The 19,862-nt window shown below is 45.6% G+C and overlaps 1 protein-coding gene across 1 annotated transcript; it reads right to left on the bottom strand.

Moving 5' to 3' along the window:
• Nucleotides 1-256: 256 nt before the first annotated feature.
• On the bottom strand, nucleotides 257-19,832 carry LOC144930203 (uncharacterized). Its single transcript, XM_078851542.1, has 4 exons — nucleotides 19,588-19,832; nucleotides 14,771-14,811; nucleotides 11,918-11,999; nucleotides 257-2,843 (listed from the first exon to the last, which is right to left on the bottom strand). The coding sequence occupies exons 2-4, from the start codon at nucleotides 14,771-14,773 to the stop codon at nucleotides 2,413-2,415; spliced, it is 516 nt and encodes a 171-aa protein (XP_078707668.1). The 5' UTR covers nucleotides 14,774-14,811; nucleotides 19,588-19,832; the 3' UTR covers nucleotides 257-2,412.
• Nucleotides 19,833-19,862: the final 30 nt, after the last annotated feature.

Here is a 19,862-nt window from a genome sequence, read left to right as displayed (position 1 = left end):
TAGATTTCGCCAACCCAGTAACCAATATGAACTCCTCAAGCTCCATAATAGTCTTGCCATACAGTCACAGACAGTCCCCTTGGACACTCCAGTCTATTTTGCTACCCAGGGAAGCTGGACTTAGTGATAATGGTCAAGTACACCAAAGATCACAAAATATTCAGGTTGCTTCCAGTCCCAAGAGACCCGTCACTTACCCCAGATGAATTTGTACATTAGATCTCACCAAAAACAATGCTTATAGCCAGTCCAATAGTAAACTAACGAAGGATTTATTAATGAGGAAAAAGAAATGAGACAGTTTTTTACAGGTTACAGCAGGCAGCATATATACACAAATAAGTTACAATCTATGGTTCCAAAAGGTGACAGAGTTGTAGTAATCAATCAGCTCTCAATTTATCTTAGGGCTAACCCAGGTTGACCCTGGGGCTCTCTGCTTTTGTTTCCTAGATCCAGCCCTGTGAGAGGGAGATGATGAATTTCATGTCAGCTGTCTTTATTTCCTTCTTTCAGAATTCAAGCTGATGGGACGAGCTTCCTTGCACATAGCACCTTCACGGGTGAGAGAGGTCTGTTAGCCCAGTCTTTGTAGTGTGATGCTTCAAAATGGCCCACTTAGTTTCGATAATCCTTCTTGATGGGAAGGGAAACCACTCCTCACGCCTGGGTTCACAAGTTCAGAGCAGGTATTTTTACAGTTATAAAGAAAAACTTCCATATTACCTTATAGCATGGGATACAGACATTACAAGTAAGATTAATGCATGCAGCAATTTACCAGCATTTTATAGAGTCTAAACACTTCTTTACAAGTCTAACGCCTATCTTGAATAATATTTACATTTAGGTGAGCTGGCCTGGCTTCCAGCTATGAATTTGTCAGTGCTCAGCTGACACATATAGCCTTGGCAAGAGCTGGCACCTGGACTACTAGCAATACAGGAAGTACAGACAGTAACATCCCTTCAAAAGGTGGGGTATCCTCCCCTACTATGCAGCTGGTCAGCAGAAGGGGATGGGGCCATACCTGCACCAATTCCCTACCTTTTGTTGCCCCATTAAGGTGAGCTGTTTCTGGGGTCTTGCATCTTGTTAGCAGACCCTGTACTCCACTAACACAGGGGCTGTGATTCTGGCCATAATTACAGAGAAGGAGGTGGAAAGTGGAGTCCCCATACTCCCTTCCTGCCCACTCTGTGCAGCCATATAAGGATTAGCCAGAGTCTGGCTCTGCATAAAGAGATATTACACAGAGGAGTGACACAGCACTCACTGAAAAATGATAAATGTCCATTATTTATGGCCTATACAAGTGAAATGAGTCAGTGGTTTCAGTTCATTTCCCAATGGATAGGTGTCCACATCACAAACACCAGCAATGAAAAATGACCCAGTTTTGTCAATCTCAGCACAGGTCAGGGATATACCAGACATGAGGACTGAACAGCCGAGAGCCGGTTCCTCTAGATAAGGGATGAGACAATTTAGCAAGACTGTGAGGAGAAGTCTGTACGGCCACAGCCTGTGTTGGACCCAGGCTGTGACTAAACAGAGGGCTCCAGGGTTTTCAGCTGTGAACTCACAGCACCTTTCACCAGCACTGAACTGACACGTTAAAAGAAAGGTTAATTTGCATATTTTAGGATTTAGATGTATAAGAATTTCACAAGCATATCTTCCCTGCAGTTAATGGGAGTGACGTACATGGATGAGAGGAAAAGATAGTGGTAGGCTGACATAAACCTATATAGCCTTGTGCAATATAATTTCTCTGACTTTCTGCAAACTTACTGCAAAACAACTCTGGCTAAAACAGGGAAAAACGGAACAATGTACTGAACTAATAGACCATTGTCATATCTGAAAGGACCTTACAGCATTTCATTGTGGCTTAGGGAACACCATCTGGAGACAGATGTTTGTGATGGGGTTCCCAGGGTACAACTTGGAATTGGGGTACAGCTGTGCGCCTTTAACTCTCCAGCCTGGGCTGTCTCTCACAATGCTTTGCTAGTGACAAGCAGCAATCCCCTCCAGGTGCTGTTATCACTCAGCACAACCACATGTGGAGCCCCAGACCCAGCTAGATTGCATGAATGCTCCCAGAGCCACTCACGAATCACACAGAGAAAGGCACCAGCCAATTCCCCCCAGCTCCCCAGGCTTGCACTCCAGAGCTACACCACCTTTCCCTGGTCAGAAGCGTGACTAGTGTAAGTTTATTACACAGTCCGCCCCTCCCTCAGTTTGGAGAGGACATACTCTAGCCTTTGTAACCTGAGCTGAGATTTCCCAGGTACTTCAACCAAAGCACACTGTTTTAGGTAAAATATAGAACGATTGATTATAAGTGATAGGCATATAAGGTCAGAGATAGTTACCAAAGAAAATAAAAGCTAAGCGCACAGTCTAAATCTTAAACATTATTACACTAGGATAATGGACTTTTCGCCCACCCCTCATGGAATGCTTGGGGGAGGGTGATTCTGCACCAGGCGATGCTGGCTGTATGTCCACCAGGGTCTGCAGAAGGACTCTACCCTCCTGCTTCTGTTCATGCAGTTCAATCAGACGCAGCAACATGTCTGCTTGGTCCTTCATAATCCAAAGCATCTCATCCTGCGCCGCACACTCTCGCTCATTGGAAGCTTTCCTGCTCTCCATGTCCATGTCTAACTTCTCGGACAGTGAAATCCTCCATGCTCTCAGCTCTGTGTCAGCTGTCCCGGAGGTGTTCATTATCTCAGTGAACATGTCCTCCTGCGTTCTCTTTCTCCTCCTTCTAATCACCGAGAGTCTGCTTTCAGGTGTTGATGACAAGCTAAAGGACACATTTCCAGCTGTCAGTCAGGGAAAAAAAAATAAAGAAGCCACTGCACATGAATAAAATGTTTTCATAGCAAAGCCATTTTCATAAAAAACCCCACCCTTATTACACTAGGTGCAAGCCATAACATAATCAGAATCTGTAACTGTTCACTGCACCATTTTGCTATTCCAGCCATGGTCAGTAGGCCCCCCTGGGTCACGGGTGACCACACTTTTAATGAAGTTTATGGCAGGCTCATGTCAGGAGAGCAGGTAGTTAGTCGAACAATGGTCCTTCCCTATAGCACCACAGGAAGCTGTTTACGAATGTGGGAGGGAAGGTGGGAGGGGGAACGTTTTTCACTCCCAAATTGCGGAATCTCTCATGGGGGGACCCAGTCCCCTATCAGCCACATTAAACTACTTGCCAACCCATTCCAAGCACAATAAAGGCACATTAGCGGCTGTGTGGTTTGGTGATCCGGAAGGGGTGGGGGTCTACATGCCCTTTTTTCAGTGAAAGAGCCCTTTTAATGAGAACTTCCCCCGTTTCCCCTAGGCGACCCTATGTGATATCAGTCTCCTGAGGGTAACAGTGGCGGAAAGGAAGGAGATGCTGCAAGTGTCTGGGTATAGACCCGGTCCTTGCGCTGCTGTGCTGTGTACCACAATGATGCCAGCAGAATTAATTCAGGAGTTGCATGGGAAAGTGTCCTATCATGGTGGAAGAAATAAAACTGCCCTACCCAGAAACCTTCTACAAAGGATTGCACAGTACCTCCATGAAAATTTCCTAGAGATATCCATGGACAATCCTGGGCTATCCCAGTCCACATAAAGTGTCTTTTCCAGGGACCACCCTCTGCGTAGCTGGAGCGCCCTCTTCTATGCAGAGAATCACAGCACCTCGTTTTTTCTTCACAGTAAACATGCAATACCACGAAATGTGTGTGCCTGCTAAAGTTTAATTGGACTTTTATTGTAACTGTATACTCACCAGAGGTGCCTTCCCCACCATCATGGTCAGCCACCGTGATGTCCTGCAACCCACCGTGCTCCAGGGTTAAAAATATTTCCTGGCTCTCGGGGAAATTGGATCCCCCGCTTGCCTGTCTCCCATTCTCCTCCTCTTCCTCATCCACATATCATCCTCCTTGTTGTCCCTAGACTCACACACCTGTGAGGTGTCCACATTGCTTGTGGGGGTGCTGGTAGGGTCACCCCCAAGAATTGCATGCAGCTCGTTGTAGAACCAGCATGTGTGGGGTTCAGCACCAGAACGACTGTTCGCCTCCCTTGCCTTCTGGAAAAATTATTTTCTTTTCACATGGCACTGCTGTGTGTCCCTCATGTTGTCCTCCTCCCCCATTCCACGAGCGATCTTTGCATAGAGGTCCGTGCTTCTTCTGCTGGATCGGAGCTCTGCCTGCACAGACTCTTCTCCCCACACAGCAGTGAGATCCACCACCTCCTGTGTAGACCAGGCTGGAGTGTGTTTGGGGTGTGTAGTCTCCATTATCTGCTGTGCTCAAACTGGCATGCCCCCAATGCTGATCAAATAGGAAATGGGAAATCAAAAGTTCCCAGGGCTTTAGCAGGGGTGGGACTGTTTTCTGTGTACCTGGCTGCAGTGCAGCAGAGTTGAGAATGATCTCCAGAGCGGTCACAGATGAGCATTGTGGGACACCACCTGGAGGCCAACTAAATCAAATTACACAATGCTGCATCTGCACTACCTTGCAGTCAGGCCATGAAAATCAAACTATGCGCTACGCATCTCGCACAGGTGGATTACAGACGTCCACATCACAGGCAATTTAGGTCAACATAAAGGACTCGGTAGTGTAGACACATTCATTAACAGGTAGACTTAAGGTGGCTTTCTTCGACCTAACTCTGGAATGTAGACCAGGCCAGAGAGAGAAACACAATAGCTTTGGGACTAATACTATTTTCCTTATTCTGATTGGATTCCTTGTTCAGAATTTGAAAAGAATGACTGTGGGCTTTTATCATGGTCACATGACACCTCAAGCTATGACAATATGAGTAATTCTATTAGGGATAAGCAGTATGAGACAACACAAAACACAAGCCTTGGGTTAATTTCAAGGCTGTGGTATCATCCCAACTCTTCCAAAAGGACAAGTAGTGCACCCATATGCTATTTATACGTCAGTAGACGATCTATACTCCCCTAGATAGAGAGACAATTGTATTAAAAGCATGTTGCAAACAAGCAAGCCACAAGAGAGTTTGTTTCATGCTGAGGCATATTGATGTTGCAGGGATTTTAAAGTGATTGGATATTCTGAGCTAATAGGAGTGACTAATTGCCCTTTCAGTGAATCCACATATGCTAGGCATTCATGTTTTGAAAAGCAGCCAAAACATTCTTTCAGGCTTGAAGTTGATATAAATAAAAGGCAACAGAAAGCCCCGATAGCAAAGTTTATCGATGACACATGCTTTAGTCATAATTTACACACGGACACGGCTGGATTTTCCATTTTTGTGTTCAATTGACTTTTAAGGAATCTCATCGGCTGCCATAAAATGGATATTTCCAACCACAGTGAGACGAAAACAAGAGACCCCGTGCACAAATAGCCCAAAATGATGAGCATTATTGTTGTTACTGGTATTGCAGCAGCACTAAAATGGGGAGCATGACCCCAATGTGCTATACATACACCAGCTTTGGCCTGGAGAGCCAAATAAAAAGCAGATGAAGGGTGGAGGAAAGGGATAAAACATACCAGTAAAGTGGTCAGGATGACAATAGGCACAGAGCTTGTTAATTCCACACTCCCCTTCCTACTCTTCCCCCTCAACCAACTTTATTTTTATTTTAATATAAATTTAGCCATAGATTTTTTCCTAATATATTTAACCATGGCCTAGTTAAATCTGTATTTATGCATGCCATATATAAACAAATAAAAAAATAGTTTCCTCTAAGCTTATAAAACCTTTTTAATTTTAAGAAAAAACAACAAGGAGTCCTTGTGACACCTTAGAGACTAACAAATTTATTGGGCATAAGCTTTCGTGGGCTAAAACTCACTTCATCAGATGCATGGAGTGGAGTGTGCTAAGATCAAGAAATTGAACTGTCCACCAATATGGGTGGACCAGTATTAAAAAGTGTTACAGTAGGTGACAGCCTGAGAATGTTAACTCTAGTCCTTTAGTTCAAAAGGTCACTTTTCTTGCCTTTTCCCTCATGAACTGAATCACAGTATCAGAGAGATCCATAGACTGGCCAATGGCATTTTCAAGCCATAAAATAGCAAGCGATGTCGGTCTCTCATCGGCCATTGTCAATCAAAGATACATTTTATCAAAATATTGTCAATCAAAGATACATTGTCAATCAAAGATACATTTGCGCCTGAGCTTTGAAAGGCTGTGCTCACACTTGCAACTGTGACTGGCAGCATGAGCATAATTCTCAAAGCATCCACACATTAGGAAAAATATCCTTCAGCTCTGCATCACGAATGAATTGGAGAACTTGGAGTGGAAAGTGCTTCCCATGTTGCAAAATGGAATGGATGTTGTCCAATTCGAGGTCTTTATCTTTGATGTCTGAACTTTCCTCTTGTGTCAGCATCCGGTGAAGGTTCGTACAATTGTTCAAGTGTGTTTCCTGTCCACCAGCAGCTTACTAAGGTAATACAAAAAAACTCCATTTCTTTTTGTGGTGCTTCCTTTGTCCAAACCTTTCTTTGATGGACACTCAAGCAGTGTCAACGAGAGAGAAAAATCTCCTTCCTGAATTTTAATTCCAAGCTTCCCATCACCTCATTTCTGCCCTCATAACCAAATTGTCTCTTCTTCCAATGAATATGAGTTTCCTTGAAGACAGGCTCAACTCCGAAGTTTTCCACCATTTCCTTGGCAGCAGTGATGGCATCTTCAAATCCGTTGTCTCTGTAGGCCACAAGAAAATCAAGGCAGCTTTTCATCAAAGTAGTAGCAGTTGTGATGTCCATCAACTAAGTTTGTAATGCCTTGTTTACAACATTTACTTGGAACAGGATTTTGTGTCAAACCACACCTGAGACAAAAAATTTGAAGTCTGTGATCTGGTTTGCCAGGCTTTGCACCTCGTGTCAGATTCCAGCCTTGGCTTTACTTGGCTGTGCCAGTTCCATCAGGGCATCATAAACCTCAGTCACTTGGTACCTGACTGGCCTTACACTATCAATGCGGCTCTCCCAGCGAGTTTCTCTTAGTAACTTCACCGTCAGATTTCTAACATTGTCCGTGAGGATTTGTCCTGAGGATCTTCCACCTGATAGTTGATACTGAAAACAGGACGTACCTCCTTTGCAGTACTCTAAAGTGAGATAGTGAATCTAAAGATGATGCTGCATCTGACACAACCAGTTTGAGGGAATGGCAGCCACAGGGCACGAAGAAAGCTCTTGGATTCAGTGCAAGGAACCTTGCCTAGATGCCACCGTTTCTTCCCTTTGTGTTCACACCATTGTCGTAGCCTTGGCTGCAACAGTCCTGAATCTTTATTTTATTCTCATTCAAAAGGTTCATAAACAGTTCTAATCAGGCCTTCTTCAGTAAAGTCATCCACAGACTAGAAACAGAAAAACTGTTCCTTTACTTGGATACAGCCATCTTTGTCATCAACAAATCTTACTATAAATGACATCTTTTCACTGTAACTAATGTCGGGAGTGCAGTCCATTATTACAGCATAGTACTTCACTTTGCCAGGCTGCATCAATATGTTATCAAGCACCTTCCGTGACATAAGGTCAATCAATTCATTTTGAATTGTTTTCCTGAAGTAATAGTCCATAGCTTCCTTACAAACTAATTGATGTAAGTGCTCACACATGACATCATTAAATACGTTCTTTATTAGTCACTACTCACACTCTTCGAGTCTTAAAACACAAGTACACTAAAGGTCACAATATCACAGCTGGGCTCTCACTTCGCTTCACTTCGTTCTTATATCTGACTGACTGACTGGCGGGCGATGCCCCACCCCTTATATACTCACAAGGACATTCTAGGAGGTTCAAGGAAAATGTAGTTCTCAGAAAGCCTGGAAGGTTCCACAAGATTCTACAAAGGTGCATAACATTTTAGGAGGCTATTTAAAATGAATCCACATACGGAATACCTGAAATATTTTACTTCAAACATTCTATTTTCCCTTTTGTCGTTAACAATAAAAAGAGCACCCCAAGCCCAGTGCCCCCCAAGCCTGGCACCCTAGGCGGTCACCTCGGTCAGCTGCCCCTAAATCCAGCCCCATTCCCTCTTATCTACCCTCTCTATGTCCTTCTCTCACCAGTGGCACCAGAACTGGGGGGAATTAGGGGGGCCATAACCCTCCCACTTTTTGAAAGTGCATGGGCTTGGCCCATCCAGTTTTCATGGGGGCAGACCCTGCCTCCTTCCCCTTCTCTTCCCCCCAGGATCACCCCCCAGCAAGGCCAGTGTGGAGCTCGGGCAGTTGTGGGAGCCATGAGGACCCTCCACCTGTCTGCAGTTTGGGGGCCTGCATCCGAAAGCAGCCCCACCCTGGCCCTTGACCCTGCCAGGCCCAGGGCAGGTGAAGGGTCCATCTACAAGTCCATGCCAGCTCCCCACAGATGCCCATATACCTCTGTCCCCGACCCAGCTCCAACCAGAGAGGGTGGGCTTTGGAGCCACAGCCCAGCCATGGTAAGACCCACGTGGGCAGCTGTGAGGAGCTGTGGATACTCCACTTGCCAAAGGCAGGGACTCCAGGGAGTGGGGACATGGGCAGGGGGCTGCTTTCGGAGCCCCAAAGCCCCTGGCGGGGGGGCGGGCTCCCCGGCCCCACTCCAGCTTCTGGCTTGGCTGGGGGCGGGCCCTTGGGAGGAAAGCAGGGTCTCTTGGCTCCTGGCCCTCCCACTTTTGGGAAGGCTCTGACACCTTTGTCTCTCACCGCCTCCTCCTTCTTCCATGCTGCCTGCCCCTCATCCTTTGAATATCCTCACTCATCTCATATACCAAACAACTTAATTCTCTTGCTTCAAAGTCCTCCTCAAAGAAAACTTTTTCTGCAAAGCTTTTTTACAAAATGAATACTGCCAGATTCTTACATCAACAACTCCTCTTTGAAGAGTTTTTGTGTTTGAAATAGATTGTAAGTTTTTTGGAGCAGGGCTGTGTCTTATTTTTTTATAAAGTGCGATGCATGCTCAAATTAATAATATGGAATAATATCAATAAATCAGCTCCAATAGCTCAGAATCTAATCTGAAAAAAATCTATCCACATTGGGCAGAGGTTTAGAATTATAGCACAAACACAAAGGCTGCATCTAGGAATTCATAGCAATAACTGATACAAAGGTAAAGGAAATAACCCCAAAAATTAATGTTATGGAACCAGGGGGTCTGTGGTCTAAAAAATGTCTTGGTGTATGTAGCATTCTTTAATACCCCAGCCAGGAATTATAAGACATTCCTGAATAAAATGAATCTGCTCAAAAATAATGCTAAACTTTTAAATCTGTATCAAATTGGCTGCCTAGAAGAACACATTCAGAACAACTTGATTTTTTGGCTTTGATCAACTATCTGATAAAATTTTGGACTATCTATTAGGAGCCTGGTCCAAAGCCCACTGAGATCAACTGAAAGACTCTCATTTCAGCAGCCTTTGGATCAGACCTTAATTTACATGCCACCCTCATTTCCTTCTTCCACTTTCTGCCTTTTTTCCTGCTGGCTCCCTACTCCTGAAATGTCCTGCCTGACCTGTGTTGTGTGTTTCCACCGCTTCCTCTTAGTACTCAGCCCCTACCATTCAGGCCCAAAGTGCTCATCACCTTTCAAGATCCAATCCATGAGTAGCTAATGAGATTGCCTGTTTACACACTCAGTTGCAGGCCTGAGTCCAGAGATGTTAAGAGTAACAAGAAGGGTTTCTTCAGGTATGTTAGCAACAAGAAGAAAGTCAAGGAAAGTGTGGGCCCCTTACTGAATGAGGGAGGCAACCTAGTGACAGAGGATGTGGAAAAAGCTAATGTACTTAATGCTTTTTTTTGCCTCTGTCTTCACGAACAAGGTCAGCTCCCAGACTACTGCACTGGGCAGCACAGCATGGGGAGGAGGTGACCAGCCCTCTGTGAAGAAAGAAGTGCTTCAGGACTATTTAGAAAAGCTGGACAAGCACAAGTCCCTGGGGCTGGGTGCGCTGTGTAAGGGACTGCGGAAGACTTTGTTACGGCCTAGCTAGGGAACTTCCACTTTCTTGAGGCCGCCCGGTCACTGTAGGACATGGAGAACCAACTCTAACCGGTTTTAGGCCGTTTTGTCTGCCTTGCATGGCCCGTTGCCAGGTAGCAGAAAGCCCCTGTTGGGAAGTACCTTATTATATATTCATGAGCTGCTTTTGTGTACTGCTTATTAGGGCTTCCTGTTTACCCCTTCGTCCGACTCCGTCCCAGGCAAAGCTCCGGTGTGCTGGGTTCTCCGCTTCCATGACAGCAACGCTTGGAGTCCCCGTTGCGGGTGTGACACTAACCTTCAATAAAGCCAATAACTCGCTGCTTAGCTGCATGTGGGTCTCGTTTTTCAGAGTACCTCTGCCGGCCTGCGGTGCTTCAAACACCTTGGCCCAGAACACGCTGCATCCGAGAATGCTAAAGGAGTTGGCGGATGTGATTGCAGAGCCATTGGCCATTATCTTTGAAAACTCATGGCGATCGGGGGAGATCCCGGACGACTGGAAAAAGGCTAATGTAGTGCCCATCTTTAAAAAAGGGAAGAAGGATGATCCTGGGAACTACAGGCCAGTCAGCTTCACCTCAGGCCCTGGAAGAATCATGGAGCAATTAAGGAATCAATTCTGAAGCACTTAGAGGAGAGGAAAGTGATCAGGAACAGTCAGCATGGATTCATCAAGGGCAAGTCTTGCCTGACTAATCTAATTGCCTTCTATGACGAGATAACTGGCTCTGTGGATGAGGGGAAAGCAGTGGATGTGCTATTCCTTGACTTTAGCAAAGCTTTTGATACTGTCTCCCACAGTATTCTTGCCAGCAAGTTTAAGAAGTATGGGCTGGATGAATGGACTATAAGGTGGATAGAAAGCTGGCTAGATCGTCAGGCTTAACCGGTAGCGATCAATGGCTCCATGTCTAGTTGGCAGCCTGTCTCAAGCGGAGTGCCCCAAGGGTCAGTCCTGGGGCCGGTTTTGTTCAATATCTTCATTAATGATCTGGAGGGTGGTGTGGACTGCACTCTCAGCAAGTTTGCAGATGACACGGGGAGGAGTGGTAGACACACTGGAGGGTAGAGATAGGATACAGAGGGACCTAGACAAATTAGAGGATTGGGCCAAAAGAAATCTGATGAGGTTCAACAAGGACAAGTGCAGAGTCCTGCACTTAGGACGGAAGAATCCCACGCACTGCTACAGACTAGGGACCAAATGGCTCAGCAGCAGTTCGGCAGAAAAGGACCTAGGGGTTACAGTGGACGAGAAGCTGGATAGGTCACGTAAACACCACCCTATACCGGAAACCTACTGACTGCTATGCTTACCTACATGCCTCTAGCTTTCATCCAGACCACACCACACGATCCATTGTCTACAGCCAAGCTCTACGATACAACCGCATTTGCTCCAACCCCTTAGACATAGACAAACACCTACAAGATCTCTATCAAGCGTTCTTACAACTACAATACTCACCTGCTGAAGTGAAGAAACAGATTGACAGAGCCAGAAGAGTACCCAGAAGTTACCTACTACAGGACAGGCCCAACAAAGAAAATAGCAGAACTCCACTAGCCATCACCTTCAGCCCCCAACTAAAACCTCTCCATCACATCATCTAGGATCTACAACCTATCCTGAAAGATGACCCATCACTCTCACAGATCTTGGGAGACAGGCCAGTCCTTGCTTACAGACAGCCCCCCAACCTGAAGCAAATATTCACCAGCAGCCACACACCACACAACAAAAACACTAACCCAGGAACCTAACCATGCAACAAAGCCCGTTCCCAACTGTGTCCACATATCTATTCAGGGGACATCATCATAGGGCCTAATCACATCAGCCACACTATCAGAGGCTCGTTCACCTGCACATCTACCAATGTGATATCTTCCATCATGTGCCAGCAATGCCCCTCTGCCACGTACTTTGACCAAACTGGACAGTCTCTACGTAAAAGAATAAATGGACATAAATCAGACGTCAAGAATTATAACATTCAAAAACCAGTCGGAGAACACTTTAATCTCTTTGGTCACTCGATTACAGAACTAAAAGTGGCAATTTTTCAAGAAAAAGACTTCTAAAACAGACTCCAACGAGAGACTGCTGAATTGGAATTAATTTGCAAACTGGATACAATTAACTTAGGCTTGAATAAAGACTGGGAGTGAATGTGTCATTACACAAAGTAAAACTCTTTTCCCTTGTTTATTTCCCCTCCTACTGTTCTTGTAAAGTGCTGGAAATGGCCCACCTTGATTATCACTACAAAAGGTCCCCCCAGCCCCCACCCCGCTCTCCTGCTGGTAATAGCTCACCTTTCCTGATCACTCTTGTTACAGTCTGTATGGTAACACCCATTGTTTCATATATTCTGTGTATATAAAATCTCCCCACTATATTTTCCACTGTATGCATCCGATGAAGTGAGCTGTAGCTCACGAAAGCTTATGCTCTAATAAATTTGTTAGTCTCTAAGGTGCCACAAGTACTCCTTTTCTTGTAACTAACCAAGATGTTTGTAAGTATATGCTTTTCTATGTAAATACTGTCCTCTAGTGGTTTAATAACTAACTACAGTCACACAATCAGAAAATACAGGAAGTAGAATTTAAAATAACAATGTTCTTTTCTTATTGTAAAGAAGTGGTAAAATAAATAAATCAAAGCATCTTTGATGTACAGATCCATAGAGAAGTTGACAGGTTTCAGAGTAGCAGCCGTGTTAGTCTGTATCCGCAAAAAGAAAAGGAGTACTTGTGGCACCTTAGAGACTAACAAATTTATTTGAGCATAAGCTTTTGTGAGCTGAGCTGTAGCTCACGAAAGCTTATGCTCAAATAAATTTGTTAGTCTCTAAGGTGCCACAAGTACTCCTTTTCTTTTTATAGAGAAGTTGGTCCATTAAACCAGTTTCCCAGCTAGCCAACTGGAATTTTCAGTAATTAGGTTTGTTAGCCTGTCATAAAATAATATGTCTGGTAGTTAGGGAAACCACTTCAGGGCTAAACCAGTGGGTTTGTTTAGGCCCTCTGAGCTAAAACACAAGCCAAGTCCATATGACTGTTTATTACCAAATACAAACAAAAAAGGAAAACATATCAAGGGTAGAATTCATCCCAAGTGACCAGTATGACCACCAGAAAGTAATGCCAGAAGGCTGTTCCTGAGTCAGGCTCTTTATTCGAAGGAACTGTCTTGGCTGCTGAGCTCTTCTACTTTTTCAAATACAAGAGTGGTCTTGTGAGTATTCAGCAGCATTACAAGGAGCCAATACTGCAATGTGCTGAGCACTCTCGTTTCTTGAATTCTGTCTAGACTAGGCTAAAAGGTGTTTTGTTTTTTAAACTTACCAACAAATAGATTTTAACTAACATGTTTTAAAACTCTGATGTAGACAGGACCAGTTGTATTTTAACACATCACATTAACCCTAGGTTTCCCACTGAGGCCTTGTCTGTGCTGGCAGCAGCGTGTAAGATACATGTAGCTATATGCCACACTGAAAAGTAGGCTGCATCCACAATGCAGTGTATAGCTACATGTGGCAGTGAAAGGCTCCGGCAGGGGGAAGGCAGCAGGGGAGCTGCCGGAGCCCTTCCCTGCTGCCTCCCCTTGACAGAGCCTTTCCCCAAAGCCAGAGTCTTCCTCTAAGGCAGAGGAAGGCTTCAACAACTCCCTGTGGCAGAGAAAGTCTCTGGCAGCAGAGACAAAACAGGACACTACAGTACTTTGCTAAAAATAGCAGTGTAGCTACGGGAGACACTGCTTGCATGTGTGGAGAGCCATGTAGAGTACATACTCTAAGGTTCTGGCGTGTCTTTACTCACCTAAACAGTGCCTTACCATCTACACTGTTATTTATACCTAGGGTTGCCATCCCTCCCGGATTGGCTGGGAATCTCCTGGAATCAGCCTCAATCTCCCGGTTGCTATTGAAAGCAATCTGGGACATTTTAATAGGCCAAAAGCCCAGTTGGTGGTACAGCAGGGCTAAGGCAGGCTCCCTACCTTCCCTGGCTCCTGGGCAGCTCCTGGAAGTGCAGCTCCTGGAAGCGGCCAGCATGTCCCTGCAGCCCCTAAGTGTGGGGTCAATCAGGGAGGCTCCATGCGCTGCCCCCGCCCCAAGCACCAGCTCCACAGCTCCCATTGGTCGGGAACTGTGGCCAATGGGAGCTGCGGGGGCAGTACCTGCAGGCAGGGGCAGTGCACAGAGCCGCCTGGCCCCCCCCAAGCCTAGGAGCTGCAGGGACATGCCAGTCGTTTCCGGGAGCCGCCTGAGTTAAGCACCACCCAACCAGAGCCCACACTCCCTCCCGCACCCCAACTCCCTGCCCCAACCCTGAGCCCCCTCCCACACCTAAACTCCCTCCCATAGCCCACACCCCCTCCTGCACCCCAACCCCCCACCGGTGAAAGTGAGTGAGGGTGGAAGATAGCAAGCGACAGAGGGAGGGAAGATGGAGTGAGAAGGATGGGCCTCAGGAAAGGGGCTGGACAGGGGGCATGGCAAGGGGGTTTGGGTTTGTGCAGTTAGACAGTTGGCAACCCTATTAACCTGTGCTGGCCAAAATAATGCAGAAACTGATCACCAGCTCTTAGTGGTATTATTGGGTGTAAAACCACTGGAAAATCTTCCATTTAGGATTCAAAGATTTAGACTTCGGCTGATGCAATTTTCTTTCAACATTGAACACGTAGCAGAGGAAACACTCACCATAGCAGACACTGTATCAAGAGCTCCAATTAAATGGCCACCTATGGAAGAAGAAAAGGCTTTAGAGAAAGATGTCAAAGTCTACAATGACCTTGTTCTTACAGCAATTCCAGCCAATTTCAGAAAATTAGTATTAAAACCTGCAGGGCTGGAACCTGGGAGGTTCTGAGCTACTGATGTCTCCACAGTGCCACAGACGACTTGGGCTGGGCTCTCATGTGAGGCTGGTCTTGGCAAGAAGTACCACCCAGAGGACCTGAGCGGCAGTCCTAGCAGTCCCGATTGGCCAATACCTGTACTTAAACCGGGAAGCCATGAAGGGGAGCTGTTTGAGGAACAACACAGACTGCCTGCTTGTCTCTGCTCTAGACCTTTTTAAACAACTGTCCCTGTCTAAACTAAGGTCATGTTTAAATGTTAGTTAAAATGTGTTTGTTAATTCAGCTGCCTCGGGTAATGCTAAATGGTTGAGTGTCAGGTCACTAGACTGAGAGACAGAAGCCCAGAAGTCAATATTTTGACTATTTTTAACTGAAATACAGATTCAGTTTAGGAAGACTCAATCAAACTATGAGTGATCATAGAAAACTGGGGTCTGTGTAGAGACCATAGGAGGCTACATTAGAGGAATGTTTAACCTAGATCCCCTGCTTCTTAGACCTCTGCTTTAATGATCTGACCAGCTTGCTCTGTAGGGGGAAATTCCAACCACAAGAATATGAAGGGTTGTACTAAATGGGGATACAGCCTCAGTTATGTGAGGTTGAGAAGATCTAGCACTGGAGGAGGGTAAAACAAATGCTCTAAAATACACAATGCTTCACTGCCAAACTGAAATCAACCAAATTTACTACCAACTTATTTAACGATATATATATGTTTACTAAAAGAGAAAGAGAGCTAAAAGGAGACAAAAAAAAATCAATTCACTCCATTGCACAGATTGATTCAGATACTTTAAAAAGTTCATGAACAGCCAAGGACTGAATCTCTTTCCCAAGGAATGTAATTCAGACAAAAAATGTTCCCATTCCACAGAGAATTGGTGTGCTTCTTCGTTAATGTCAAGCTAACATACTGTTACTGGTTTTAGAGTGGTAGGAGATGTGCAGAAAATACACTTGTTATGGAACTGAGGCCTTTGCCATCCTCAACAGTGCATGAACAAATTACGTCAACAGAAATAAGAAACATTTCATCCAGCCTTCTCAGTAGACCATAAAAGCAATCAGGAAGAAATAGCTCTTTTAGTTAACAACTGGGCATACCATGGGATTTATCCAGTAACACTATGGAAGTGAGCTTACTTGTAGCTGAATCAGTGCTGTCTCAGACTCAATTGGCAGTATAAGCAGAGGAGGGAGCTAAGGAAATAAAAACATCTACAGGACTATTCAGCAGTTCCTGCAAGAAAACAATTGATTATCTATCTTTTCTTAGGTATTCTGTGTAGCACTGAACACTGTAGCATCTATGCAATGTGACAGCTCACCGCAAGAGAATAATTTGTCATCTTGTTTCTGTACGTCTCATATGTTCTGCACTGCATTGTAATTAAACATATAGCTTAGAGCAGTGGTTCTCAAACTTTTGTACTGGTGACCCCTTTCACATAGCAAGCCACTGAGTGTGATTCCACTTATAAATTGAGAACACTTTTTTATATATTTAACGCTATTATAAATGCTGGAGACAAAACGGGGTTTCGGGTAGAGGCTGACAGCTCATGACCCCCCACGTAATAACCTCATGACCCCCTCAAGGGTCCTTATCCCCAGTTTGACAACCCCTGGCTTAGAGTGTAAGCTAGAACAGTTCATTGATATTGCTTTTGATGAAAAGTGGATGACTGAATGGAACAGGTTTCAGAGTAACAGCCGTGTTAGTCTGTATTCGCAAAAAGAAAAGGAGTACTTGTGGCACCTTAGAGACTAACCAATTTATTTGAGCATAAGCTTTCGTGAGCTACAGCTCACTTCATCGGATGCAGAAATCATCACAGAAAATTTTCATTTCATTTATACATTTTCTGTTTTTTTCAGCTAAACCAGCATCTTCCACAATGATGTCCTGGCCCATGACTGGGGCTCCTAGTTACTAGGGGCTATGATGATGATAATACACAAAAAAATCCCCTTCATTTTGAATCTGAAAACTTTATTTAATTTTTTAGGGAAGATAAATAAAAGGGAGACAAAGTGGGAAAAACATTAAAATATACAAACCCCAAAAGCTGAACCAAAATTTTCCAATTTGAAACAAACCAAAATTTTTCTAAAAAGAAAAGGAGTACTTTCACGAAAGCTTATGCTCAAATAAATGCATTAGTCTCTAAGGTGCCACAAGTACTCCTTTTCTTTTTGCGAATACAGACTAACACAGCTGCTACTCTGAAACCTGTCAAAATTTTTCTGTTTCCTTTTGTCAAAAAACTCCAGCAAAATAGTGAATTATTTCAAACACAATGAAATCTGATTTTTGATTTTACAAAAAATACATTTTTTCACCAGTCCTACTGTAAGAGCCTCACACTGAGAAGGTATGTTTGTACAGTGCCCCATGTGATGGGATGGATCAGGGCCTTTGGGCACTACAATAATAGAAATATTTAAGTCCATATTCTAATGCCTTAGGACTTCTCTGCATTGGAATATGGCAGTGTTATAACAAGGGTTATCTAACACAATGTCAAAATAGTGGTAACCGTCTGTGCAGACGAGGATTCTCATCTTTAAATTATATTAGCTCGTTGTGATTAACCCTAGGATCTAAGAACAATTTTGTATCCATCTGTCACACTGTCTGGAGTGGTGCACAATAGTGAATGCCTGCCTTGGGGCAGACAGTCAAAAAAAGGGCAGACACCCTGTGATGTGTTCTATAATTAGATTTTGCCACACCAGAAACAAATGTGAACTCCTGGATCACTGTAACAGTCTCTCCATGGAGTCACTGACAGTCCCCTTGGGCACTCCAGTCTGTCTTGCCATCTAGGCAAACTGGACTTAGTGATAAATGTTCACTCACACCAAAAATCACAAAATATTCAGATTGCTCCCAGTGCCAAGAGAGCAGTCACTTACCCCAGATCAATTTGGACAGCACAGCCCAAGTCCCAGCCACCCAGAGTTGACAGCCAAAGCACTTAAAAAAATCAAACCACATAGCTCACACCTCCCTTGACACATTCCTGTGCCTCCCCTAGGGAGGCCCACCTCATAGTTTGAGAAATGCTGACCTAAGAGATCTCAAGCTTTCGTCTTTCACCACTGGAATACAGACAAAACCGATCTCCTGACAAAGATGATGACATCTGGATGAGTGGCAAAGCTGGAGATTTGTTTAGGTTTAACGATTTGTTGTTAAATATTAATTATTGTTAAATATTGTTTATACACAAAATTGGGGTAGAGATCTTTTTATGAGGATGTGCATGCTCTTTAAAACTGTAGCAGAAAACCAGACAAGAGGGGAGCTGGGGAAGGTTCTAGAGCCTCTACAGCAGTGATCCCCACACTTTTTCACTTGCATCCCCCCTTACCTGGTCTGCGCCCCCCCAGGAGCTGCGGTTGGGAACCGAAACCAGAGTTGTCGGGGGTGGGCAGGGAGGGGCAGGTCCAGGAGTGGGACTGCGGTTGGGACTGGGAGCTGGGGGCCACCGCCAGGAGCTGGCCAATGGTTGGGGCCAGGAGCTGGGGGCTGTGGCCGGAAGCGGAGCTGGGCTGAGGGTAGAGCAGGGCCGAGTGGCACTCTCTCCCTGCCTCCCATGGGGGCTGGCCAAGGCCCTACCACACACCCCTGAATGTTCCTCCATGCCCCCGGAGGGGGCACACCTCACAGTTTCGGGAACAACGCTCTACAGTGAAGGCAAGACAGAAAAAAAAGCTCTCTGGGAGGATCAAGGCCCTTTGAGCTCTCCAACAGCTGAATTTAAAATTCTTGGCTTACAGGGCACTCCCCTGTGGCACACTGGAAACATGTTGCATCTTCATATAAGCCATTGAATTGAATAATATGATCAGCACAGCAGCCCCTCTGCTATCTATTTTGATAGTAAATTCATGTTCGCCCCACATTTTCAGTTCTTGCTATGCCAAAATTTTTTGCCTGGACAGCCCATAACTGAATTGCAGGCAGAGCGTCGGGGGGAAGCGGGAGGTCTGGGGGCTGAGCAGAAGGCAGCTGGGGCTTTGGACACCTATGCAACGGCGGGATGCTGCAGTGTGTGGAGCCAGTGTGTTAGCTGGACATTTCGGCTCCAAGGAGCCATAGCGCTCTACGCAGAGCTGGGACCGCTGACCCTGGGCTCCGGAGCCAGGGCCCCATGGGTGGGGCACGCTCACAGCCGTTCCCATTGTTGGGGTCCCAGGGCATGGCCACTAGTTAAGTCGAGGGGGTGGAAGACCATGAGTGTCGAGGAAGTCTCTTTGCTCTAGACCTAGGTGCCCTTCTTAACCCCCCTTCACACAATTCAGTCCTGGCTGGCCTGAGAAAGCCCTTGTACTCCCAAAATAACGCTGCAGCTGCAGACAGAGCTGTTTCGTGGAGGTTTTGCTGGCGCCAAGTTAGGATAACGGCAGGAATCAGCTACAAGGCCATAACCGCTTATTCGCCTCATTAATCGCAAGGCTAAGCGGGCTGTGCTGTTGTTTTGAATTGCTAAAATTCTTGTTAAGGTTGCCGGAAAAAACAGTGTTGTAACCCATATAAAGCAGTTTTACTAGGCTGATGTGTAATGCAATAGAGATAAGGAGTATAAAGGTATGCGACTCTGCCTGCTCAGTGTGCAGGATTTGAGATTCTTTTCTCCCCCATACCTTCTTTGGAGCTCCAGATAAACTCTTCTGCTTCTCCACCCCGCTGTGTTTCTGGGGTGACGCACGCCGGGCAACGAACCCCTGCTGCTGCTGCTGCTGCTGCTGCTCGCCTCTGGCACCGGGTGCCGGCAACACCATCCAGGCGCAGGCAGGCGGCGCGGCCCTGGGGGCGGGGCGGGGGCGGGGGCGGGCAGGTGGGGAGGCGCCCGCCTCGCACAGGGCAGCGCCGGGAGGGAGGCGGAACAAAGCGACGTTTTCACAGCCGCGTGACCCCG

The sequence above is a fragment of the Lepidochelys kempii genome, chromosome 2 (assembly GCF_965140285.1).
Source record: "Lepidochelys kempii isolate rLepKem1 chromosome 2, rLepKem1.hap1, whole genome shotgun sequence".
Classification (NCBI taxonomy): domain Eukaryota; kingdom Metazoa; phylum Chordata; order Testudines; family Cheloniidae; genus Lepidochelys; species Lepidochelys kempii.
The sequence above is the reverse complement of the archived record's forward strand: the minus strand, read 5'-3'. Positions and strand labels throughout refer to the sequence as shown.

What these genes read in the sequence shown, in the direction of transcription:
- LOC144930203 (XM_078851542.1), bottom strand. An exon ending in TCACATTGGTAGATGTGCAG is followed by an intron (nt 2,844 to 11,917) that starts GTGAACGAGCCT and finishes CCTGACTGACAG; the next exon opens with CTGGAAATGTGTCCTTTAGC.